The 26,238-nt window shown below is 41.5% G+C and overlaps 1 protein-coding gene across 3 annotated transcripts in view; it reads left to right on the plus strand.

Moving 5' to 3' along the window:
• The first annotated feature begins 2,675 nt into the window (after positions 1 to 2,675).
• The window catches only part of SNX14 (sorting nexin 14), a 60,117-nt gene continuing 36,554 nt past the window's right edge, over positions 2,676 to 26,238 (plus strand). For 2 of the 3 annotated variants that reach the window (XM_061989443.1, XM_061989444.1), the window contains exons 1-9: positions 2,676 to 2,821; positions 2,927 to 3,047; positions 3,874 to 3,950; positions 4,063 to 4,141; positions 11,816 to 11,859; positions 17,588 to 17,675; positions 22,177 to 22,261; positions 25,478 to 25,634; positions 25,909 to 25,984. In XM_061989443.1, coding sequence (XP_061845427.1) covers positions 2,682 to 2,821; positions 2,927 to 3,047; positions 3,874 to 3,950; positions 4,063 to 4,141; positions 11,816 to 11,859; positions 17,588 to 17,675; positions 22,177 to 22,261; positions 25,478 to 25,634; positions 25,909 to 25,984 — 867 coding nt within the window. In that variant the 5' untranslated portion in view covers positions 2,676 to 2,681. Of the gene's footprint in view, positions 2,822 to 2,926; positions 3,048 to 3,873; positions 3,951 to 4,062; positions 4,142 to 11,815; positions 11,860 to 17,587; positions 17,676 to 22,176; positions 22,262 to 25,477; positions 25,635 to 25,908; positions 25,985 to 26,238 lie in introns of those variants that run through there. The other variant, XM_061989445.1, reaches the window with a different exon arrangement.

Genomic DNA, 26,238 nt, shown 5'->3' on the forward strand with positions numbered 1-26,238 from the left:
AAATAGCTAATACCCCAAAAGGAGCAAAAGCAGACTTGCAGAGTAAATTGAATGCAATCAGCTGGTGAGAATCAGTGTTACTATGCTTCATTGCCTGGTTTACTAAAACAAGAGATTTTAAAGCTCAAAAAACAAAGCAGCACTTTGGTAAATAGAATCTCGGCCTTATAACTGGTGTTATTCAGTGAAAAAATGTAGCTTTGTGTTTGAAGTTTTGTTGAAAATCTACACTAATATATTTTTGAATGCTCAAATATGCAATCTTCTATTGAAGAAAAAATATGGGGTCTGGTATCAGGTTCTCCATAAGACTTGTCTGATTTTAGAAAGATCCTTTTACATTGTAAATACTCAAATGACATCTGGCTTTCCTGAATAACCCAGTCCTGGCCACATTGCTTCGGAGATCAATCTCCCCTTCAGTTCTCCATTTAACCGGAGAATCTTCCTGAGAACTCCTGTGTGGAAAGACTTGCTATTGCTAGGGAATGGGTCAAGTTTTGACTTCTCACATGAAATCAACAGAATTTTGAAAAGCTTGGTGGTGGTGAACATTTCAGTTGTGTTCTCCCATGCTTTGTCTTTCAGTGTAGCAGAACAATCCTGAGTAGTCACAAGGGCGAGAGGTACAGAGGGTGATGGGCAATGCTAATGCTGCAGGCTCCAGCAGAGCAGCATGGGATAAAGCAGGTTGTTGTAGTGTCTCCCCAGCAGATGTGAAGTCTGTGAGTTGGAGGAAATCAGTTTCTCAGGTAAGGGCCACTTAGTGCTAAATGTGAACATGGCAATTTTAAACTAAATAAACGTCACCTTGAACAACAAAGCTACACATTAAAGAAACTTCACCCAAACGGAAGCAGAGGCCTGACTTTGTTCCTGCTGGTTTGCTGTGCAAGTCTCTGCCTGTGTTACAGGTATGTGATGCTGGGACATCTTCATGAAATGTTTTAAGAATGACAGATTTTAAAAAGCCATTCCTTATTTTCAACATGGCAAAATAAAGTGACTAAAAACCACAAGCAGTAAAGCTGAGGATAAAGTTAGGCAGGTAGCAAATAAAATATGCATCTTCTGAGGAAAAGTTTCCTCTGAAGAGACTGGACGGAGACTTGCTGTGTGCATGCACCTTATTTGTTTGGTCTTTAATAGAAAACATGTGGGCTGACATGGAGTAATATTGTGCAGATGCTCTTAAAGAAATTCAAGCTGGCCCTGGGCTTTTGCCAGGCTCTCAGAGAAAGGTCAACATACTGAAGTCAAACTACAGCATTTCACCTGCTCTAGAGGTCAAGGGAAGTGTTGCATAAAATGACAAAACATCTGAGCAGATTCGGAGAGCTATTTTCAGCTTTCCATTTCTCGATATTGACTCTCCTTCCAAATACTGGCTTTTCCTTAAGGGCATTGTTGCAGGGTTTTTAGCTGGAGATTTGTAAACGTGACTCTTGTGAACAGACGTATTTCACACACCCTCTCCTTCCCTTTGCCCACATACACCTGCGTGGGGCCAACACAAATGGATCTAAAAGGCCACTGCAACTTCTCAGAACAACTCAGGAGCAGGCCCTTCTTGAGCAAGTCTTCATACTTGCCACTCTGCAGCCCCTCCGTCACTAAGAGTTCCCATGAGACGCTGTTTGAGCACTTTTGCCCACTGACATAATCCTCCCATGAGCAGTAGTGTCCCGTTGATGCAGCTTTGAGCTGCTTAACTACACAAATGGTTCGAGCAGTGTGAAAGCTTGTGACTTAGGCTGCACCTGAAAGCAGTTACTTGTGGGAAGTGGCTTTAAATTGTTCTCACTAGCAGTAAACTACATTCCAGAATTAGTCTATTCTTACTGTCTTAGCCTTTGTATACTTAAGGAGTGTTACATTTCCTACCCTGTTCCTTTAAAAGCAATTACAAAGTTTTGAGAGGCATCGATGTACACTTTTAGTGTCCCAGTCACTAAATGACTTAGTTCGGTCATCATCTAAATATAGAGCATTTAATCAGATGTAGCAGTTTCTGGCTGCTCGCTGCTGGGAGCCCCTGTTGTCTAGAACCTAAGTATTTATAACTAGGTAAGCTCTGTCACCAGAGATGATCTATTTACAGGGCTTAGCACAGTATGTTACACAGCCGGGCTCGAAATGCCACCCGGACGGCTGCTGGGATGCTGTCTCCGGGAACGGGGCGCTACCCTAGATCAGACCCAGCTCGGCCCCGAGTGTCAGCGCGGGGTTCGTCCGCTGTCCCTCTCCCGTTAGAGAGGCGAGAGCCGTATCCAATCTTCAGCTCCGGGACGCTGCGGCAGGGCCGGCGTGCGGCGGAGCCACCTTCCGTGCGCCCCACCACCGGCCCGCAGCGGCCCAGGGCCGCACAACTCCCGCCCCGCCCACATTCCCCGTGCTGCGGGCCAGGGAGAGGTGAGAGTGGCCGGCCCGGCAGCCGCGGAGCCCGCGGGGCTGGGGCACCTCACCCACCTCTCGCCGCCGCTACGTCGGGCCGCCCCCCGCCCCCCCAACATGGCGTCCGCGCCGCCGCCCGGCTGACGCCGCGGTCACGTGGCCGCCGCCAGGTGCCGCCGGGAGCGGAAGCGGCGCGGCGCGGCCTCCCGTGGCGTCCCGCCCGCTCGGCTCAGCCGCGGCTGCCCGGGCGGCCCCGCGCGCTGCGCTGCGCTGCGGCGGCAGCGGCCATGCACTGGCTGCGGGCGGCCGGGCAGCGGCTGCGGCAGCGGGCGAGGGGCGCCGAGGTGCTGCGGCAGACCTGCCGCCAGTACCCGCTCTTCTGCTGCCTCTTCCTGGTGCTGGGCGCCGCCACCGTCCTCCTCAACCGGTAACCGGGCCCGGCCGGGAGCGCAGGGGCGGGGCGGGGGGACGGGCTCGGTGCCGCTCCGGGACCTCATCTTGCTGTAACGTCTCCTTCCTCTTTGTTTGTAAGGTATCTTCATGTTTTAATGATGCTCTGGTCATTTCTGGCTGGCGTCGTCACCTTCTACTGTTCGTTGGGACCGGACTCCCTCTTGCCCAATATTCTTTTCACAATAAAATATAAGCCCAAGGTAAATATGTCTTGTGCTTTCTTTAAATTCGGTAAGAGTTTACGTTGGGTAGCAAATCCTTGTGTAACTTTAGCTGCTTTCAGAAATACATCCATACCGCTGATGTCCGCTGACCGACAGACGTTTTGTAACAAACACACGACGATGTAAGGCTTTGGATTCTTCGTACATTTCTGCACAGTCCCATCGGACCGCAGCAGGGCTGTAAAGCTGGTCTTTGTCCGTGGTCATGGGCTTTACTTTCTGCTCCACTCATTCTTTGCTTTTGAGTAACAGCTGAGAAATGTGTAACTCTTACTGAGATTTTTTTCCTTTCTAAAGATGCTCCTGCTTTGGCAAGCCGCTGCTCAAATTGTCTTTGCTGATTGTAATTGAACTTTTTTAGGAGGTACTGCATTTCAAAGAAAAAACCCAAACCATTCCCAAAGAAAATTGCTGTTTTCTAAGAAATTTTAAATGGCTTAGTGTAGAATTTCATAGGACTGAAACTGTTATACTCACTGTAGTTCAAGGCTGTGAGTAAGGAAAGTTTTGTGGAGAAACCAGTTAATCTGTTATGAGACCAACTGATGTACAAGGAGATGGCTGGATGTGTCAAAGGTTGTTTATCTGTCTCAAAGTTTGTTTCATTGGAAGGGATTTTGCTGTTTGGTTCAGTTGTTTCTCAAACCATACCTCGTTATCTTGTTTTCCCACTGGGATGACAGCTTTATCTTTATGCTGTTAGTTCTCTGTAATTGTGTACTCTATGAGGAAATTCCCAAATGTATTAAGACTCGAGTCACCACTTTGAAGAATGTAAACTTGTCCAAATATCTTCTCTTAGCAATTAGAATTGCCGGAGTTATTTCCCCACGGTCACAGTTGTGCTGTATGTGGCAAGGTCAAATGCAAGAGACACAGGTAAATGAATTGCATGGCACTGGTAAGCTTAGTATTTATTATATTTTGCCCACAGCAGTAGGAAACTTTCAATTAAATATTGTTACATGAATTCTCCCATGTTCTCTTGCAGACCTACTTTGCTTCTGGAAAATTATCAGCCATGGCTGGATCTGAAAGTGTCTTCCAAGGTTGATGCCTCACTCTCAGAGGTAATTGCTGTTTCATTTCTGTAATACCTTGAAATTCATTGAGTTTATATTACATATTTCGTAGACCTATTATTTCTGGTTCGCTAGGTAGACCAGATGTGCTTTCTGTGTATGGCAACTTCTTGCTGTAAAAGTCAAGTCATAAGAATATGTGCCAGGAGCAGAGGTGAGGTGGCCTACATGTTAACAAAGATGTGACTGATCCTGTAGTAGTGTGCCTAAAACATGGAAGGAACATCTGTGTAAATTGGGCAGTATATAGGAAAGAACAGTTATAATGAACAGAATCACAGAATCTTAAGGGTTGGAAGAGACCTTGAAAGATCATCCAGTCCAACCGCTCTGCCAGGGCAGGACCACCTAGAGTAGGTCACACAGGAACTCATCCAGGTAGGTTTGAATGCCTCCAGAGAAGGAGGCTACACAACCCATCTGGGCAGCATGTTTGAACTTGTCTGATTCCTAAAAAGTAAAAGATTTTAGTCAGCTTAGTTCATTGAAGTGAAGGTAAGACAATTTGCAGCAGCTACAGGATTTCTGCAATGAAAATGATGATGTGGTGGTAGCTCTTTAAAATCATCAGATGAAGCTGGAACAAAATCTGTCTGAAACAGTAAGTTAGTAAAGAAATTGTAAATAATTACTTAAAGAAGACCTGTTTTCTAGTAAGATTGTCAATCAGGAATTTTATTTTGATCTTTTTTTCTTTAAAAAGAGCTATCTGCAGAACAATTTTTACATGTGTTTACATGGTTTGTTTTTCTCTCCCTTGATTTGTAATTGATGAAATACAGTAGCAGCCAAATAAATTGTCTTTTATTCTGTTCTAAAGCCAGGAATATACACGAGCACATAGGTAGTTTAATCTCCACATATTTAGAATTCCAATTTTGGAGTTGTGTGTTAGGAGGATGGACACTGATGTGTCAAGTGAGAAGATTCCTGCGTGTCAGTTCTTGTATTTAACAACGTGATATGTGAAGTCAAGGCTGTATATGTTTGTGATATAAGCTAACAATTTAATTCATAGACTCATAGAAACATAGAATGGTAGGGGTTGGAAGGGACCTTTAGAGATCATCTAGTCCAACCCCCCTGCAGAAGCAGGTTCACCTACATCAGGTAACAAAGGAACATGTCCAGGTGGGTCTTGAAGACCTCCAAGGAAGGAGACTCCACACCCTCCCTGGGCAGCCTGTGCCAGGGCTCCCTCACCTGAACAGTGAAATAGTTTTTTCTTATGTTTAAATGGAACTTTTCGTGTTCCAGCCTCATTCCATCACCCCTTGTCCTGTTACTGTGTACCATAGAAAAAAGGGATGTCCCAACCTCCTGACACCCACAATTTAGATATTTATAAATGTTAATAGGATCCCCCCTCAGTCTCCTCTTCTCCAGACTAAACAGCCCCAGTTCCCACAGCGTTTCCTCGTATGAAAGATGTTCCATTCCCTTGATCATCTTGGTGGCCCTGCACTGGACTCTCTCCAGCACTTTCCTGTTCCTCTTCAGCTGTGCCTGATGGTGTTCCCAGGCATGGCCCCTAGCAAGAGCAGCAAAAGAATGAAAACATTAAGGAAAAGGAGAGATGGACAGTTGAATGTTTAAAAAAACCCTTCAGATAAGAACTTGTTGACTTCCTTTTTGTTTAATATAGTGACTGCCTCTGCAATTTCAGAAGCAGCAAACAGTTATTGATTTAAAATTACTTAATCTAGTAATTTGTTTATAACTTTGGGCTCAAGTGTATTCAAATAACAATATCACTGAATATTATTTTAGTAGGCTTATTTTTTTAACCCTCTTGGTTTTAGTAGCAGTGTAAATGCTTCTCTATGCATGTGATATTTTTAGGATTTTGGGTAGCAGTGGCAGTTGACCAAAGGATGTGGTAAATGCTGAAGAACTGGAAATTTTCCTGTGTAGCTTAAAATGGGAACTTAATGGTAAAAAAGTTTTTTGTGGTATGTTATTCAAAAGAGATACAAATAGAATCGTAGAATAGTAGGTGTTGGAAGGGACCTTTAGAGATCATCCACACCAACCCCCCTGTTAAAGCAGGTTCACCTAGATCAAGTCACACAGGAACGTGTCCAGGTGGGTTTGAAAACCTACAGAGAAGACTCCACACCCTCCCTGGGCAGCCTGTGCCAGGACTCTGTCATTATCTTCTAAGACTGGTCTTTAAAATGTGGTGCTACAGGTTGGCATTTTGTATTTGATTGCTGTTGCTGTATTCTGATTTTATCAAGTGGTATGGGCTTCTCTTCACTGGTTTTTTTTTTTTGCTTCCATGACATGTCCCTGGACTTACTTTATTTAGCAATGTAAATGTGGCTTTTGTACTGTGTACATCTGTTCTGTGTTTCTCATTCCTTTCTTTTCTTTGGGTACTTAAACAGAAGGAAGTGCCAGACCGCAGTTCTGTGAGCCAGAGTAATCATCTTTGATGGGCTGAGACAGTCAGTTTGAGCCACCGCTGTCGCTTGTGGAGGATACTATGTGGTTGCATTTTTCCCCATTGCAACTCTCATGTACTGGTTAAAAGGGTGCCTATTCCTCTTGACCTCTTGACCATCTGCTCTGGAGATGCAGCATGTAATGCATGCCTGGAATTGGATAGCCTGCTTCAGGTTGGAAGGAGAGACTGCTCTTATTTTCTTTTAGTCATACATTAGAGGGAAGCTGATACAGTGAGAACTTAGTGAGAATGAGTATTAATGAGATTTTGCCAGGATGCAGAGTGCAGCCTGCTTCTGAGAAGCAGAGTCTTCAAATACCTGAAATAATTCTGTATTTGTGTTTGGTTTTTTTTATTCTGGATTTGTTTTTCTAGTTCTTCCTTTGAAGTTTGAAGAATTTTGGCCATGTTCTCATTTCCAAATGTTTCTCATTTGAATCACTTGTATAGTCTTTCAGCTTATGTTTTTAACTGCCTTCACAACAATTTAATACTCAAATCAGAAGAAATCAAAGTTTTTCTTGCAAATGTGGATTTTTCTGTCTCACTTTGCAAATCTTTGCTCTTTTGCAACTCTAAAGGTCCCTTCCAACCCCTTCCATTCTATGATTCTATGACTTTGAGTCTATGATTCTGTGATCTAGCAGCTGTACGTAGTCTAGAGCAATAAGAAAAACCTGTGCTTGAACTTTCCTCCCCCTTTCATTTCTGTTTATTATTGTAGTTGAACTCTAAACCACCTCAACTATACATCTATCAGCATTTGATAATTTGGGCTGTCTCCTGTGCAAAAACAGTGCAGTGACCTAAGATGATTTATTATTTTTTAATCTGTTGTGCTTTACATGAATTTCCCCAATATTTTATTTCTTTTTTAATTAGGTTGCCGTAGCTGTTGTTCAGTTTTATGTTGTATATAATTTCAGGTGCTACAGAGTGTATAAAGGAGAGTTTAGTTATTCATTCACAAACTCAACTTCCCTACAGTCTTGTTTTTGCTGTGTGAGGGGTGGATACAAGGCAAATGCAGGAAGCTGCTCAGCTACTCTTGATCAGCATGATGGAAGAAATGCCTTAGTGGTGTTGTCTGATTTCACACATTTCCTTTCCTTAATTTTTAAGTTCTCAGGTTCTTGACTTGATTATGGAACTAGAATTTTATCCCTTTTTTGTCTTTTCTAAAAGTAAGAAATGGACAAGTGCACAACAAGGAATCAGTTATTGTCTGTGCTCTTTGCCAGTCCTGAACTCTTGAATGAGCACAGTGACCTGCATGCTTTCTTATTGGGAATCACTTGTTCTGCACTGTCCACTTGTACCATCTTTTAAGGCTTTCCAATTTCATTTGGCCTGGTATTTCTGACTCTACTGAATCAATCATCACTCAGGTCTACAGTTTCTCCTGCCATCAGCCGAGGCCTGTTGTGTGGCAGTCCACAGAAAGCTTGTTTCAGCAGCAAAGACTGGCTGCTTGCAGTGTTGTAGTGCATGTGTCTCAGGTTTAGGCCCATCAGGAGGCTGAGGATTGCCAAAGTGCAGGGAGAGCTTAATTGCTGCTTAAGGTTCAGGACAAAACAGCCCAGGCTACTCGGTCTGGGGAAGGAAACAGAAAATAATTTAATGCAACATCAACTAAAACATAACCCCAAAACCCAAAACATAACCAAAATAAAACAACACAGAGTAATACAACAATGAAGAGCACAACCAGCCTTTTAAGAACACCTTCTCCCCACACCTCCTGTCTTCCTGAGCTCAGAGCCCTGATCCCCATGTTTTTACCTCCTCCCCCTTCCCTGAACGGTTTGGGAGGGGGGAGGGGAGGGAGTGGGGGTTTCAGTCAATCTATTCCCAATAGCTTCTGCCATTTGTCCCTCCTCAGGACAGGTGGGCTCCACACCAGCCCTCCCTGCAAGTGCATGGGGTCCCTCACACACACACAGCCCTGCCCGGGCTGCTCCCACGCGCATTGATCCCAGAGGCTGCAGCTCCTCTCGGCCTCTCGTGTGGGACTGCTCTGGGCCCGCAGGCTCCAGCACGGCCTGGGCCATGGCCGTCTCCCCACACAGTCCCTCGCCCGTCCGGGCTCACTCACACGGAGCTGCTGGTGGCTCTCAGTCCTGCCATGGCCCTGCATGGCTTGCAGGGGTACAGCTGCATTCTCACCACGGCTTGCAGAGGGGTCTCTGGTCTGGTGCTCCTCCTTCCTTCCTCCTTCTCTGACTGTGGGGTCCTCGTGGTCACCTCCATCTTGTATCACTCTTACACCTCCTGCCAGCACTTCAAATTCCTGTCCCTAAATAGTGATGGCAGAGGCGCCAGATTGGCCCAGACGGGCTGGAGGTGGGTGTGAACCCAGCAGCCAGGGGAGAGTCTACAAACTCTTTGCCAGGTCTTCACTGCAACCCACTCCCCCTGTTACCAAGCAAAAGCTGCTCCTTGCTAAACCAAGACAGCATGCTAGCAAATAATTTCTCTTTGTTTCTTCTTGAACTGCTGCTCTATTGCTACCTGCTGGATTTGATTTGACATTTGTAATCTTTCCAGTTCAAAACTGCTCACACATAGTGGAAATAGTCATTTTGCAAAATGCTCAAAAAATAGGTAGGCTTTAAATGAAATGACTCATCATTTGTATTTAAAATAGGAGGATAATACTTTACAGACAAGGAAATTGCTTATCATCAGCCCTAGTTCTTGGAGGTGGCCTGGCTGCTCTGTTGGCACGTGTATGGTGTGAGCAATTGAGCTTGAATAACGTTGATGTTGCTAGAATGGGAGTAGGTACACGTGCCCTGCTTTTTTGTAGTGCTTTGTGAAAGCGCAGTGGACAATATGGCAGGTTTCTTTCTGACTTGCAGAATCACACTGCTACAGTCTGGAAGACTCATAGGGGTTCATGGCAAAACTGCAGTTACTGGCAGTCCGTTTCATGTTATTCCTTGAGTGCTTGTGTTTTGGAGTGTGGATTTCATGCTGTAGTTCTCTTTTAGCTTCTATAAAGCCCCTTGGTGCAGTGGAACATCGTACAAAACTGCCTCTGCCATGTGTTTAGTAAATGTGAGTAGGTAATATTCTTAGCAAAGACGTCAGCTAAGTGTTCATCAGCTTCTTAAGTCTGATGAATTGAGAGGAGTTAAAAAGGCTGTGGTGTGCATTTTGCCAATTGTGCTTTTATGTGTGGAGCAGAGGCATGTAGTGGACTGAAGGTAGTATATCAGCTCTTGATTCTTACAGGTGAAAATACAGTGAATGAGTGCAGCAGCAAATCTTATAAGAGGAGTAATACCTCTTCTCATAATAACACTTGTATATGAGCTGGTACATTCAGCTTTCTTTTCACAGTGATGACTTTGCAAAGCCTTTCCTTCTATAGAATACGGCAGAGCAGTGTCACATAGCAATGCATATATTCTGTTTTACTTACTTGGTCAGCATTTATGCTGCCAGGGACAAAGTGGTGTCTAGAGCAGTCATCTAAATTAAGGGATAAGTTGTGACTGGAGAAGGTAGTGCAGAGTCTGTCTTGGAATTATATTGAGGGAGGAGAAATCTCAAGAAGACTGTCCTTTCTTCTCCCTCCTCACATTCTTTTGTTTTCGTGGCATGGTCTGATGTTACCCTTTCACATCAGGAGTTTTCTTTTTGCTAATCATGGCCCAAGAGCAGTAACAGTTACTCGAAACTTTGTGTAGGTATAAGGAGAGGTGTGAAAGCTGCAGTCAGGCTATCAGTACACCTTGGGTGTGTGATGTTGGCAGTGTGTTCATTGCACAGGTACTGTCACCTCCTCTGTCTCTTTCTTCTATGGCATTGGAAGCCAAGCTGAAACAGGGTGTGGCTGTGGCACGGCTGCAATAGCACTGACTCTTCCTGATTAACCCAAGTTTTCCTGCATGGAAAAGGTAACCACAGGCTTGACCTGTGAGGAGCAGGTTTGATGGAAAGGATGGAAAAGATTCTCCTCTAGAGATCCATGTAGGTGCGTTATACAGGGGCTGGGAGCAAGAGGGAGAAGACCATAAGGATACATGTAAGACAAGGACTTAGGGAAGTGCTGTGGTGGGGACCTCAGGAGGTGACTGGACTGTAAGACAGGCTGTGTTGAAAGCTGTGGTGTGGAATGTGGAGAAATCACAGAATGGTAGGGTTGGAAGGGACCATTAGAGATCAACTAGTCCAACTTTCATGCAGAAGCAGGTCCACCTAGATCAGATCACACAGGAATGAGTCCTCTTGAAAACCTCCAAGGAAGGAGCCTCCACACCCTTCCTGGGCATCCTGTGCCAGGGCTCCCTCACCTCAACACTGACATAGTTTCTCCTTATGTTTCAACTGAACTTTTTGTGTTCCAGCTTCATCCCATTACCCCTTGTCCTGTCACTGGATACAACAGAAAAAAGGGATGTCCCAATCTCCTGACACCACCTTTTAGATAATTATAAATGTTAATAAGATCTCCCCTCAATCTCCTCTTCTCCAGACTAAACAGCCCCAGTTCCCGCAGCCTTTCCTCATATGAAAGATGTTCCAGTCCCCTGATCATCTTGGTGGTCCTCCACTGGCCTCTCTCCAGCAGTTCTCTGTTCCTCTTGAGCTGGGGAGCCCAGAACTGGACACAGGACTCCAGATGAGGCCTCTCCAGGGCCTCATGAGAACAGCTTTGCTAGGATTGACTTTTGGGAATTCTTCTTTTGCTTCCTTTTCTGAGCAGTGAGCATACAGGATTGACTGTCCCACTTTGAGTTGTGGGGACAACTGGAAAAGGTGGAGATTTAGATGAAAAGGGATGGAGATGGGCCTAAGGATAAGATGGGTAGCTGTTCCTGTGGAATACTTCACATCAGAAAGGAACGGGAACTGACCTGAAGAATTAGGGAAGGACTATTTGAGGCAAGATTGCATTTTCCATTGTATTCACCTAACAGAGTAGCCACAGCGTTGTGCTTCACGTTGTGGATGATACCAGTGGCAGCCTTCTGGTGTTGATACCCGATGAAACCATCACTTTGGTGCTGTTTGCCCAGAATACTGGTTATGCAGTATGATTGAACTGGTAATAGGATGACAGCATACACATTTGTACGGTGAAGTTTTCTGATGTATGAATTCTGGTTTATGCCTTTTGGAAGATGTTTGTGTTTTTAACTGTTCTAACAAGGATTGATGGTAAACTGTTTATTTTGTAACGTGGTTGTCTTTGTTCTGTACAGGTGCTTGAGTTGGTGCTGGAAAACTTTATTTATCCATGGTACAGGTATGAGCTTTACCTAAAAGTTAGTATTGTTGAATATTATAAGTATTTGTCAAACTGTTCAATAAATAGTCACCTGAAAATAAACACTTATACTTCTTTAGTAAAATATAAAGCATGCCACAGTTTCATCATTTTGTTATCTCTTAGCAGAGCAGAACAGATCTCTTAGTAATTCAGGCATGACAGAGGTAGTTCTGAGGTTTGTATTTCATCCTAAACACACTTTTAGAGTATTCACTTGTATATGTTAATTTTCTGTGAACTCTTAGTTGGAAACACATATGACTTGGTCAAAACCAGTGTAAAATCTCACTCCCTCCCTGAAATTTATTTCCAAACTAGAAGTGTACTGATCTTTCATATTGCTTGTTTTTAAAATCACTTCACAATTTCTTAAAACAAAAGATTTTACTTTAATCTAGAAAAGCTATTTTGAGTACATGTTGTGGACAGCTTCTTGCAGAACATCTGGTGATTTGGTGTTTTAACACTGACTATTTATGCTGAGCTGAACAGAGTACTACTGTGTAAATATAGAATAGTGTACAAACAAAAGAGAATATGGCTTTTTTGGAGGTACTTTTTTGCCTTGTACTTTATGTATTAATTATTAGTTAAGAGTACTTTGTGAGGAGGTATTAAAAATGTTTTTAATTCATGTTTAATGTCACACTGGCATTAATGTGTTAGAATAACATTTTGCCTTTATTCTGAATTTTACTTTTCATTGGGTGGAAATATTCAGTTCTATGCTAGAAAAAGAGGTATAAATTTCTTTTTTTTAGCTAGTCGGTTTTCTTTTGTCGCTGGGATCTAAAATTTTCTGGGCACGCTTCTTTGCCTGGTTGGGTTTTAACTGTGACATACCTGCATGTCACACAACTATCTGCATGTGATAAATACATTCAAGTATGACGTTCAACTGCTTATGCGAACAGCAGGGGGAGCTTTAGCACCACGAATTGTGAATGGCTTGAGTTGGAAAACTCAAGGTTTTTAACTAACTTTCAAATACAGAAAACTAAAGCATATTCAATTGAGCCATTTGATAAAGTAACAATTGTAAGGGAAACATCTTCTGTATTTCAGAGTTTGAGATTCAGTGGCATTTTTTTGGCGGGTGTCTTCAATGTCTTTGGTTTGAACTGACAAGGAAACTTGGATTCCACGTTTTAATTACCTCTCTTGACACCCAAGACAATGGAAGTGTAGAATATATCATGTGACGGGGTTAGTAATATGCATGGTTGGAAGTGCAGTGCAAAATATACTTGGTCTGGAGCCAGCCAGACCAGATTCTACTACATCTTACCCTCTGGTGAGCTGCACAGGTGTCCCTGCCCTATCTTTAGTTTGATGTGACTGCACTCATCTATTTTGAACTAGGTCTGTAAATTCACACCACGTTGATCAGACCTAAGAAGCTTTTTGTGAACCTGTAGTACTGGGAGTTCAGTGAGCTATAGCACATGTGATTCTACAGGAAACAATTTAGTTTTGAAGGGCTTTCTGGTTTCAGCTTAATAGATCCAGTGTCATTCCCTCTAGGCATTCAGGTGTTTCTCTGCTTTCCTGTATTTCCAGCAACAGTTGTGCAGGGAGTCCTGAACTCGGTTTGTGCAGCCTTTAGTTGGGACTTTTCCTACACAGATGTACCTACAGCTCAACTCACCATGGAGAAGGGACTCTTGCAGTCATTAAGTGTTTCTTTTCTGAGCTAACAAACCTCACTGACTGGAGAATTTTTCTCAGACCCAAATCAGAAGCCTTTGAATCCAGACTGTCCTTATTTAGCAGCATGGGTAACCACCAGCAGGCAATTCAGACTTGCCAGACTAGGTTGGCAAAACAACTTGTTGGCTTCCCTTGAGGAAAAGTCTGGTAATAATTCCTTATGCTAGATGCCTCTCAAGTGAATGGAATTTGTGTATGAGGTAACTCTTTATCTTGGGGGGTTTTTTTGTGCCCTGTCAGCTGATGCTGTATTGTAGCACCTTGCACACTAGAGAAGTAACATGACTTACCTCACTCAGAAGCCCAGGAAATGTAACACCAGAAATGGATGTTGCAACATACAATTATAGATTTATTACTCAGGAAATGGCCAAGAAGGCCAATGACATCCTGGGATGCAGCAAGAAGAGTGTGGGCAGCAGGTCAAGCAAGGTTCTTCTCCCTCTCTCCTCTGCCCTGGTGAGGCCTCATCTGGAGTCCTGTGTCCAGTTCTGGGCTCCTCAGCTCAAGAGGGACAGGGAACTGCTGGAGAGAGGCCAGCACAGGGCCACCAAGATGATCAGGGGACTGGAACATCTTTCATACGAGGAAAGGCTGCGGGAACTGGGGCTGTTTAGTCTGGAGAAGAGGAGACTGAGGGGAGATCTTATTAACATTTATAAATATCTAAATGGTGGGTGTTAGGAGGTTGGGACATCCCTTTTTTCTATAGTAGCTAGCAACAGGACAAGGGGTAATGGGATGAAGCTGGAACACAAAAAGTTCCACTTAAATATAAGAAAAAACTATTTCACTGTTGAGGTGAGGGAGCCCTGGCACAGGCTGCCCAGAGGGGTTGTGGAGGCTCCTTCCTTGGAGGTCTTCAAGACCCACCTGAACATGTTCCTGTGTGACCTGATCTAGGTGACCCTGCTTCTGCAGGGGGGTTGGACTAGATGATCTCTAGAGGTCCCTTCCAACCCTACCATTCTATGATTCTATTAAATAAAGTGCTATGAGCAGGGGAAAGCTGTGATTTATGTTTGTTTCATTAATAAATTGTGTAAGAATTAGTAATGTATTATTAGCAGGTTGAGATTTTGCTTAGTTTTGTATCAGTTTAGGGGAATAAAAATTTGTACTTAAAATCCAGTGAACTCTACTGAAATAGGTAGTTATACCTACCTTTTTTGTTTGATATTCTTCAAAGTGTTTATGTTGGTTACCTTTAAATATTTGTGTTAAGATTTTTTTTCAACTATATGTTGAGAATAAAGCATACCTAGTAATCCAGGTTTGTAGAACTTCAAAACAGTGGTCTGAGTCTGTTTGCTTATGCCAAACAATAGAACACTGTAATATCTTGCTTATACCAACCTTGCTTTACATAGAAGAGTTAAAACTTTGAGTGAGTAACTCTGCTTACTAATTTTTTTCTGGTCATTGATGCCACTGCAACTCCAGTTCTCTCAGATTAGATTAGAATGCAGTAATTAACACATTTCTGTAATACATTACTATGAAGACAGTAATGACTAAAACCTGCATTTTCACATATGGATCTGCTTCTATTTTAGGTGCAAGTAGTGGCAAAAAAAACCTGGGATTTTTGTTGAGTTACAAACAACAGCTCTACCATTTTATCAGCTTGCAATTTATTTTCTTCATATTTTTTATTGGAGTTGGCCAAATTTTGTAAGAGTGACACACAGAGAAGAAAAGCCGCCTACTTTGGTATTTGTACATGGTTTTTCATTTATCAGTAGATCCCATAAGGCTATGCATGCAATAGCAGTTGGGTGTATCTCTTTTGAGATGTTGGACTCAGTAACTGTTTACAATTAAGAGACCCAGCCTTATTCTTTTAGCAGATCTGTTACACTGACAGTTGTGTTTTTAAGTTTTTCCTCAAATTCTGGGGAAATGCAGCTGATTTTGAAACTGTTTCCAAGCAGGTTATCTGCATCTTCCACCGTGTCACTGGAGACTCGAGATTTTACAAGTCTTGATGTTTTTTTTCACCAGTCTTCAGCCTTCTGGTGATTAAAAGAATATCTCTGCAGACCTGTGGTGCATTGTGAAAGTACATGGCATAAAGTCATGTCCAAGTCGAAGTAGCCAAGATACTGGTTATCCAAGTGTCAGTAAAATAACAACTTCTTTGTCCAAATTACTTTATGTATCTTGTTGCCTGTCAAATACTGGTAATACAATCATAGAATTTGTTTGCTAATCCCTTGGCTTGATTTGACAGTGTGGGCATTTGCTAACCATATTGTTTCCAAAATGTCAGCTGCTGATTTTAAAACAAACCAAACCTTCCCTACAGCATTCTTATCTGCATATGATTAGCTGCTGGAGGATGATTGTATTCCTTATGCCAGACTGCTTTCTTTGAGGTGCTTTTTCATGCAGTTAGTTGCATACTTTGACCGTTAGATCACCAGTATCTGTACCTACTAGTTCAACAGATTTTGAATGCTATATGACCCAGGAAAATCAGATGCTGAATAGTGTAAAATGATGTTATGGGCATGAAACTTTTATTTTTCAAATTGTTGTTGTTTGTAGTGTTTTGGGTGTTTTTTTTTAATGCAAATAATATTTCCTTTTCCTTTGTGTGCAAACTCATTCATTACCAAAACCATGATGGCTTTTACATGTGGTCTTTGGCTAAAGCAAGATATAACTTCCTTTGCATGATTACTCAGCTACCATAATGCCATTTTCAAGTATCTTTAGGCATACTCTAATGTATAAATATATACATACATATACTCTACCTGCTTAAATGCTGGCAGATTTTTATTCTTTCTGTTTGCATTTTTTTAATCACAATCTCTTTTTTTCTACTTAATTTAGTTATCAGTTTCTACATCTATGGCTTAGTACATTTCCCATTTTCATTCCATTTCCTAAAAAAGACATTAATTTAGGTATTTTTCTTCCTAAATCAACTTCTAAGCATTTTTACCATGATTTTTCACTGAACATACTTTATTGCAGCAGGTGGAAACTGCCAAGCCAGATGAATAGTTTAGATGGTATTTTGACATAGTGATTTGGGGATATGTTGAGATTCTTCTGTGTTTGTTTCCTGGCAGAAACTATGTTAAATTGTTTCAATTCTGTTCCAAGTAGCTATAGAGAGAGATTCTTGTTTTGTTTTCTTTCAATTTGGTAGCTTCACATTTCATGCTACATCAGAAATAGATCAGCTATTTAGAAAAGAAGTTCTGGCACTTGTCAGTTTCCTGTGCTATGCTTTCTTTTCTAGGAAATAGCAATCTCTGCTTACACCAGGAATAGGCACCATTTTATATTTTTAAAGAGATAATATTGTTGTATTAAATGACATCTAAGTATTAAAACATGTTGAAAAAATACCAGTGAAAGTTTTCTACTGGAAGGAGCTGAGCTGAAATACAAGGGATGTACCTAATCCATTAAAAGCTACATGAGAAACTACCAATGTTATAATCAGATTTAAAGAGGTTAATAAAGCCAGATTTGTGCTAAACCAGAAGGAAATGATTTGAAATGTTGGGGTATATAAAGTCTTGTAGGCAAAACTGGATTTTCCATGTTGCATACTAGCTTAACTGGGACATGTGCTTGCAGTACTCTTACACCAAAGGCTTTCACGTGAGTTTTACTTCATGCAACTGAGCTAGGGAACATTCACCTGTAGCAACTAAGTTAGATTTTACTTGGTCAGAATCATATAGGCAGTATATTAGAGGAAGAATTGGTATAGAATTGCAATTTACCAACATATTTCTGAAGCCATTGTTATGTGCACAATCATAGTGGGAGTGCTGTATATATTACTTGAGTAGATGTCTCTTTACTCTTCGCCCACACTTGGTACTTTTCATTTCACTTAATGCCAGTTGAAGTGTCACTGTTGAATGTTCCTATTCCAGATTTAGTAATGCTGTATGGCATGTGGCTGGATTAATAGAAATGTGTTTTACTCTGTTTTTCTTACATGATATGCTTTACCACACTGCAGAAATATTACTGATGATGAATCCTCAGTGGATGAGCTGAGAGGCACGCTGCGGTTTTTTGCATCTGTGTTAGTGCGGAGAATTCACAAGGTAAGGTGACTTAGAAGTGTTAACACTGGCTTTCACGGAACCATAGAACTGTAGAATCATAGAATGGTAGGATTGGAAGGGACCTTTAGAGATCACCTGGTCCAACCCCCCTGCAGAAGCAGGGTCACCTAGATCAGGTCGCATAGGAACATGTTCAGGCGGGTCTTGAAGACCTCCAAGGAAGGAGCTTCCACAACCCCTCTGGGCAGCCTGTGCCAGGGCTCCCTCACCTCACAGTAACATAGTTTTTTCTTATATTTAAATGGAACTTTTTATGTTCCAGCTTCTTCCCATTTACCCCTTGTCCTGTTGCTAGATATAATAGAAAAAAGGGATGTCCCAACCTTCTGATACCCACCCTTTAGATATTTGTAAACATTAATAAGATGGCTTTCCATCAGAAATGACTGATATCCATCTCTAGCAAGTTCTCTAATTTTCATAGCATCATAGAATGGTAGGGGTTGGAAGGGACCTTTAGAGATCATCTGGTCCAGCCCCCCTGCAGAAGCAGGGTCACCTAGATCAGGTCGCATAGGAACATGTCCAGGCGGGTCTTGAAGACCTTCAAGGAAGGAGCCTCCACACCCTCCCTGGACAGCCTGTTTTATTTTATACAAAATAAAAAATTGTATTTTTTTAATTAAATGGTGTTTCCAAAGTCAGTCTTGCAGAGAGCATAGGCAGTTTTCATCTAAGTTTCTTCTTTGCATTATCTGTTCCCTTCTTCTGGAACTTATCCTATTCCCTCCCTTAGAACCTTATCTTGGTTCTAAACTGTCTTTGAAGGTTCATCGTTGAAAGTGTTTGACATCAGGTTGGAGATGGCTTTGAGCAGCCTGATTAGAGAAAGATATCCCTGCCCACAGCAAGGAGTTGGACCAGGTGATCTTTGAAGATCTCTTGCAACCCAAACCATTCTATGATTCTTGCAAATGGGTGTATTTGTTTTACACTAGTACAAAGCATTATTAAAACCTTGGGATGACTTTTTTTTAATGACTAAATCCAAGGGGAGAAAATTTTGAGAGTTATTGAAAAAGAACTATTAGAAAATGGTTATCAGTATGCCTGTCTCATAGCTTCTGCTTGCTTGACTTCTTTAAATGCAGACAAGGTTTTTATATTGTCTCTGAAGAATAGACTCTCCTTAGATGAACAGCTTAGTGTAAGAATTAAAACAGGTAGAGTTCATGTATTAATGTTATTCTTAAGAAACATTCTGAAGACTAACAAAGCAAAGTTTTTATTCAGTGTGGTTATTATATTAGCACATACACTCTTTTTTAGTAAAGTACTTTGCAGGAGCTGCTTGTAACTTTCTGGCTGCTCTGTGCAGGAAGAGTTGCTAACTCAGTTTCCAGATTTATAAAGAGCTGGCCGCTCTGTTGGATCAACTACGAGAAATGCATTTGTCTTTTCCCCTCCTTAGTAACAGCAATATTTCCTGAGCTACAAGTTGTATATGTACTCTGTCATGACTGATTAACAGCCTGATTCTGTCCTCCTTGATATATATCAAATCCAGATGACTTTCTTGTTTACTCTAACTCAAGCCTGTTGCTTTTTAAAGTCAACTTGCGGGAAGATTAGGAAATGTCCATTTAGCACTGACATTATATAGAAGTGTGGCAGTGGGGTAGATCTTTCAAAGTGACAATCTAGGGGAAGGCCTTAACGTTTGTTTGGAGTTGCAATACGTGCAGGTGTTTGTTGCATTGTTCATAGAACCATTGTTGATTGAGAAAATTCTGTCTTATCTATTAATCATTGATCATGTAGTAAGGTATTTATCATGTTAGATCATCTATAGCATCTTTAGAGTGTTAATTTACTGTGTCTGCCTCTGACAGTAATGAAGTAAATGCAATATCTTCTATGTATCTGGGTAGACAATGTGTGTAACAAAAAACACGTTAAGGCAACTACAAAATAAAGGTCATCACAGAAATGCATTTCTTTTTACAAATATTAAGACTTATTTCTAGCCATCCTACAGAATAATGTGTTTGATTTCGTCTCCCTGTGTCAAGTGTTACAGGTATCTCAAGCGAAAAGAAACTCACAATAACTTTGTGTTTTGGAACAAACGTGCAGCTTGGCACCTTCAGCCATGCAGGGGAGCATGGTGCTATGCTGTATTTTTCAGCTCATGCTTTTTCTGCTGGACAAGTGTTTCTGGGTGTGCTCCCACTCACATACAGATTCAGATTCCATTAATAGGTACTACTTGAGATGATGTGCACAGAAATCAGGGCTGATACACAAGTTGCAAATAAAATATCAACTTTTAGTCATTTTGGGAAATTCTAGGTTAAAGCTTAAGTACTTAGCTCGAAAGGGTTATGACAGAATCATTTATAGCCTTTCAGCTCTGATACAGTGTCCTTTATGACCTCATCTGATCACTGATTGCAAAATAAAACAGTCTTGTACCTTTGCCAAACATCTGTACTTCACTTTGTATTGATTATTAAATGCTTGAAGGCAACAGTTATAGAGACAGCTAATAGAAGTAGAATTTTTGAATTCAGAAACTACTTTGTGTGTAAGAAAAATCAGACTGTGGTTTTTTTTTCCTAAGTTTTATGCTTTTTTTCTGCCAAAGAATCTTCTACTTTTGAATTAAGACTTAAAATTGCAAACTGCTTCAACAAAAAGAATGCCTTTGTTCTCTGTTTAAGGCTGCCTTGATGGATTATTTTGAGGCGTGGTTGTTGAACAAAAGCAGCAAACACTTCTGGTCACTCAGCTCTCAAGTGTTCACCAAAATACTTCTCCTCTCAGTTTTTCTTGTTGGAAAATTTGTAGGTTGGTTACGGGTTTTGAAGGGAAGGTGTTGATAACAATTTGCTTAATTGCCCTTTGGCTTACCTCTGCAGCAATGAACACTCCCTTATCCCTGTGTTGCATATAGAACTCTTGATTTATTGAGGTTACTGTGGAAAGGTGAGTCCCAAAAGATGGTGTTTTCCACTGAGGAGCAGAAGCTCCTACTTTTTGACTTGTAAACAGGAGGTGACTTCAATTTAGTTAGTTATTTTTAGACAGTCAATTGTACTGGCTTGCCTGGCCTGGCCAGGTCATAGCTGTGCACCACAAATGTTCCAGGGAAGCATTCAAGAATAGAGATGCTATTCACCTTGTACTGATTAATAAAACCTCAACTTTTTTGTGGCTCTGGTGGCCTTTGCAGTTATACTATTTCTTCTTGTCTGGCAAGAAGCACTTTTATGCTTCTGTTTCATTACTTAAGGTCTTTATTTGATTTACTGTTGAGGAGAGACAAACTCCATTAGGAAAGAAACTTGTTCAGAAGTCTTACATTTTGCAACTGTATCTTTCTACTTCTTGGAGATGTCTTTTCACTCCTGCTTAAAATAAAGGGCACACAAAGTGTAAATTAGTTTCTAGCTAAGTTTCTGTGGAAGCTGCTGCAGCTGATAGAGTCCCTTGAAAATGTAAATGCTGGGGACTGACTGGCTGTGGAAAGGACCTCTGCTGCAAAGGACCTAGCCCCATGGTAGACAGTAAGCTGGATAAGAGCCAGAAGTGTGTACTGTTGACAAAGAAGGCCAACAGCATCCTGGGCTGTGTTAACAGGAACAGAGCAAATTGATCAAGGAAAGTAACCGTCTGCCTTTATTTGGTGCCCTTTAGCTGCCATCTAGGGTACTCTTTGGGACTCTGTTACAGAAGATACATTGTTAGAGTTGAACAAATTCAGTCAAGGAGGCCACCAAGATGGTTGGGACTGGAGCATTTGACCTGTTAGGCCATGACTGTCTTCATTATCTCAGGAGGTGTTCAACACTGGAGTGGATTCAGCTCTGAGTACCCTAACCTGAGCTGCTCTAAGCAGCACTTTGGACTAAGACATCTGGAGGTCCATTTGTGCCTGGATTGCTTTATAATTCTTTCATTTTCCTAGTCATCAAGGAAAATCATTAGCAGAACTGTAATACAGTCTGTGATTGGCACTAATGGTCATCTTGATTCAGTAACTCAAGTTTTCCTTTGGTTCTGACATCACCTGAGCTGCATCTTTTTTTCTACATATACATAGAGAGGAGGGGTTTTGCTTTACTTGTCCTTGTGGGTGTAATGGCTGAGGATGAAAGTAAACAAGTAGGAGATGTACAGCATAGTTAACTTGCTTTTGTTGGTGGTCAAATCTTCATGTAGATTAGGCTTCACATAGTGTGACTTGGAAGTCAAGCTGGGTTACTGTCATTATTGAAATGGAAGATTCACAGTGGGGACAAGTTGGTGATAAATGTGTCAACAGTATTGTATATGCCATTTAGTTCTACATGCTGTTGTATACTTTGCCCAGAGTGTGAACATGCTGTCAGTCATCACATGTTTTTTGTAAGAGTTCATTTTATGGTTACTGTGGGGATATATAAGCAAATTAATATGTTTGACAGTTGTTGCCTGTAGTAGCCTTTGGGAAGAAGAAAGTGAACAGTGCTGTTTTTATTTTAAAACTATTATTTAGGTGGATATTCCGACTGTTGTAACAAAGAAAATGCTCAAAGCAGCAATGAAACACATCGAAGTGATAGCCAAGGCCAGGCAGAAAGGTAATGTAAAGGCTCATGTTGTTGGTATCAAAGTATAAATGTTTCTTTTTGCATGTTTGTTGTATTTGCTAAATATTTTCATCCTTGCTGTCTGCTCTTAAAAACAAAAAGCAATCCTTTTGCATTTTTCTTCTGGTGGCTGCAAATTAAAATAGGGGAAAAGTTACAGTACAAATAATTTCTTAGTTTTGATTTTGATTTCCCAGTGTCAAAAGAACTAAAATTTCTTTCTCTGGTACAGGATTGTGAGTTTTGTCTCTTCATAGCAATCAACATAATCTAGCAATGATTCTTGAAGTTTTTCCTTTGTATTCCAGATGAGCAATTATAAATGGAAGGGTTTGTATGTCTGTCCTGGTTTAGGCCTGTCAGGGGACAAAAGACCAGGATTAACCTCAAGTACCAAGGACCTGAGAATTGCCAAAGGGCAGGGAGAGCTTAATTGCCTCTTAAGGTTCAGGACAAAACAGCCCAGGCTACTGGGCTTAGGGAAGGAAACAGAAAATAATTTAATGCAATACCAACAAAAACATAACCTTAAAACCCCAAAACATAACCAACACAAAACAACACGGGAGTAGTACAATGATGAAGGGTCCAACCAACCCTTTAAGAACACCTTCTCCCCACACCTCCCCTCTTCCTCAGCTCAGAGCCCTGATCCCCGTGTTTTTACCCCCTCCTCCCCTGAACAGCTAGGGGGGGCTGATAGTGGGGGTTTCAGTCAATCTGTTCCCAATAGCTTCTGCCATTTGTCCCTCCTCAGGACAGGTGGGCTCAGCACCAGCCCTCCCTGCAAGTCCATGGGGTCCCTCACACACACACAGCCCTGCCCGGGCTGCTCCCACGCGCATTGATCCCAAAGGCTGCAGCTCCTCTCTGCCTCTCGTGTGGGGCTGCTCTGGGCCCGCAGGCTCCAGCACGGCCTGTGCCATGGCCGTCTCCCCACACAGTCCCTCGCCCGTCCGGGCTCACTCACACGGAGCTGCTGGTGGCTCTCAGTCCTGCCATGGCCCTGCATGGCTTGCAGGGGCACAGCTGCATTCTCACCACGGCTTGCAGAGGGGTCTCTGGTCTGGTGCTTCTCCTTCCTTCCTCCTTCTCTGGCTGTGGGGTCTGCGTGGTCGCCTCCATCTTGTATCAGTCTCACACCTCCTGCCAGCACTTCAAATTCCTGTCCCTAAATAGTGATGGCAGAGGTGCCAGATTGGCCCAGCCGGGCTGGAGGTGGGTGTGAACCCAGGAGCCAGGGGAGCCAAACACTCTTTGCCAGGTCTTCACTGCAACCCACTCCCCCTGTTACCAAGCAAAAGCTGCTCCTTGCTAAACCGTGACAATGTCCATGCACTGTGCTGTAACTCTTACAGATAGAGTGATTTCACATTTACACACCAACATGAGCAATGAATAGAGTAGTTCAGTATCTTGAAAACTTAGATTTCTGTTTATAGGCTGTGGAGAGACTTTGAGCAGTGGCATATTTATTATGCAAATAAAAATATCTTCACAAGTCTAATCTAAAAGTTTTCTTAACACTTAACACATTGAAAGACTATTTGGAAAATAGAACACTTGCCATTGGAAAATAGTTATCTTTATTTTCCTCACTGGCTGTGTTCCATAATGCTGTATCTACTAAATGTGGTTTTATTCAGCTTTTAAGTGTAGATGTTTATTTTCACTGGAGTCTTGAAGTTTCCTCCCTTTCCTCAGAGTGTCTGCTTGATATCCATGAAGACATGCCATTGGTCCTGTCAGTAGTGGATATGAGTAACACAAATGAGGAGACGTAGTGTGATCACATTAGATGTTTTTCATGGCACAACAACAATTTCAAGATACTACATTATCTTGCAGTGCTGCGTATGCCAAATTTCCTATTTCCTCTGATTTCCACTGGACAGTTGAAAACACTTTATTGGCAAAGAAATGGTTTTTAAATGTACAGCACTTAAAATGTAGCCATTTTCTGTGGTATTTTAAGGGAAAAGGTTTGTTCCCTGAGGGCAGATGTGTTCAGCAGCAGCTGAAAATGACTTTTAGTAGCACTAGTAAATGTTGCTAAACCAGCCACATATAGTACATAGTTCAAAGGCCACTTTCAGGCCTTGCTTTGGTTGCTGGTTGAGCCTAGCCTTTTCTGGTTATTTTCTACATGCTTCTTCAAGTGATTGCTTTAAGGGAGCATTCTCTTTTCCTACTCTTCATACCCTTATGTCTCTTAATGATTCCTCAAAATTTACACTGACACCTCTATGATTTATTACCTGTCCTTGCCAGAGAACACATTCCTCCTCTCAGCTTTTAGTGACACCAGCTAGGCAGATTTATCAGGCAATATACATTCCTGCATCCACCGTGTTAACTGATACCACTTGTGGTTCTTGGTTGTGAAGGACAAGCTAGCAGACTTCAGTACTAAATTCAGTATGCTGGAAACAAGTTTTAACCTTCTAGATAACAGGTGGGCATTATGTATCTGGTGTGGCTCTTGGCATGAGGCTGTGCTGGATTGCTGGGGCAGCTAGGTGTGATTTATTACAGCTCACTATTTGGCTTTGAAGCTATGAAGGAATATAACATTGTTTCTAATTAATCTGCAGTTTTTCATCTAAAAATTAGGTATTCTTTCAACTCCATAAAGCTATTTAGAAGAGGCAGCACTCTTGCAGATCCCCATGCTGCTTTTGGTTTGATTTCTGCTGTGTTTAAAATAAATGTTCCTTCATGTTTGTTTCTAAATGTTCTAAGCAGGAAACACATATAACGGGATTGAATAAAAGTTCAAGTTTACCTTGGTTTCAAGTTGTATTGTAGACAAGGCAATAGCTAGAAGCCTGATAAATAGGAGACCATGAGGAAAGCATGAAAGAAAGCAAGCAGAGGCAGGCTTTGGGAAATGCAGTTATTTAGAAGAATCAAAATGTTGAGTTCTTCAGTAATTAGAAATGAGAAAACATTCTGGAAACCATCCAAACTGAAATTGTTTGGTGAAAGAATTCTTATTTCAGTATGAGGTTTTATTTTATATAGCCACATTTCAAAGTCAAAGCCAAGGTTCTTTTATAAAGTTTCAACATGATATTCCCCTGGCAGTTGTACATGTACTAAAAGTATTAACTTTTTAGCACAAATGGAAAGCAATTGCCTCTTATTTCACAATAAGAAAAAGATGAAACAACTCATAATGCTGTTTTTTTTTTTTTTTACTTGCAGTAAAAAATGCAGAATTTTTACAGCAAGCTGCTTTAGAAGAATATGGACCAGAACTCCATGTTGCTTTGAGAAGCCGAAGAGATGAACTTCACTACTTAAGGAAACTTACTGAGCTGCTTTTTCCTTATATTTTGCCCCCAAAGTCAACAGAGTGCAGGTACAGAAATTACTTGAGAGATGTATTCTTCAAAGTATCTGCCTTCTATGTAGTGCAGTGATTTTGAGTAGTGAAAAAAGGAACTCTGAAGTCATCCTCTTCATCTTCCTTCTTACCCCGTTGCTTATGAGTGTTTTTGATCTTAAGAATATCACACTTAAGGTATTGTTAAATACTAAAACATTTTGCAGTAAAATGTAGTGGCATTGGAAACTTCTCATAGAAAACTATGTCATCTACTGTTGGTTCTGATTTTTTTTTTCTTTCTTTTCAGATCTTTGGCTCTTCTGATAAGAGAGATTCTTCCTGGTTCTGTTTTCCTTCCCTCAATGGATTTCTTAGCTGATCCTGTAAGGCTTTGGAACACAGGAATAATCTTAATTTACTCAGTGTTACTGGTTTCCTACTAAGTATGTTGTTGTAAAGCAAACAGTGCACAATGCCTCACTTGCTGTGCATTTTGAGTGGATAGAAGAAAAAGAAATCTTGTGGCCAGTGTTTTTGTTTGTTTGTTATAACTCATTTGAGTACTTAACTGACTGAACTACAATATTGACATAATCTCTTAAGAGTGTACTACATGAATGGACTAAAATGGCTGTGA

The sequence above is a fragment of the Colius striatus genome, chromosome 2 (genome assembly GCF_028858725.1).
Source record: "Colius striatus isolate bColStr4 chromosome 2, bColStr4.1.hap1, whole genome shotgun sequence".
NCBI classification, from domain to species: domain Eukaryota; kingdom Metazoa; phylum Chordata; class Aves; order Coliiformes; family Coliidae; genus Colius; species Colius striatus.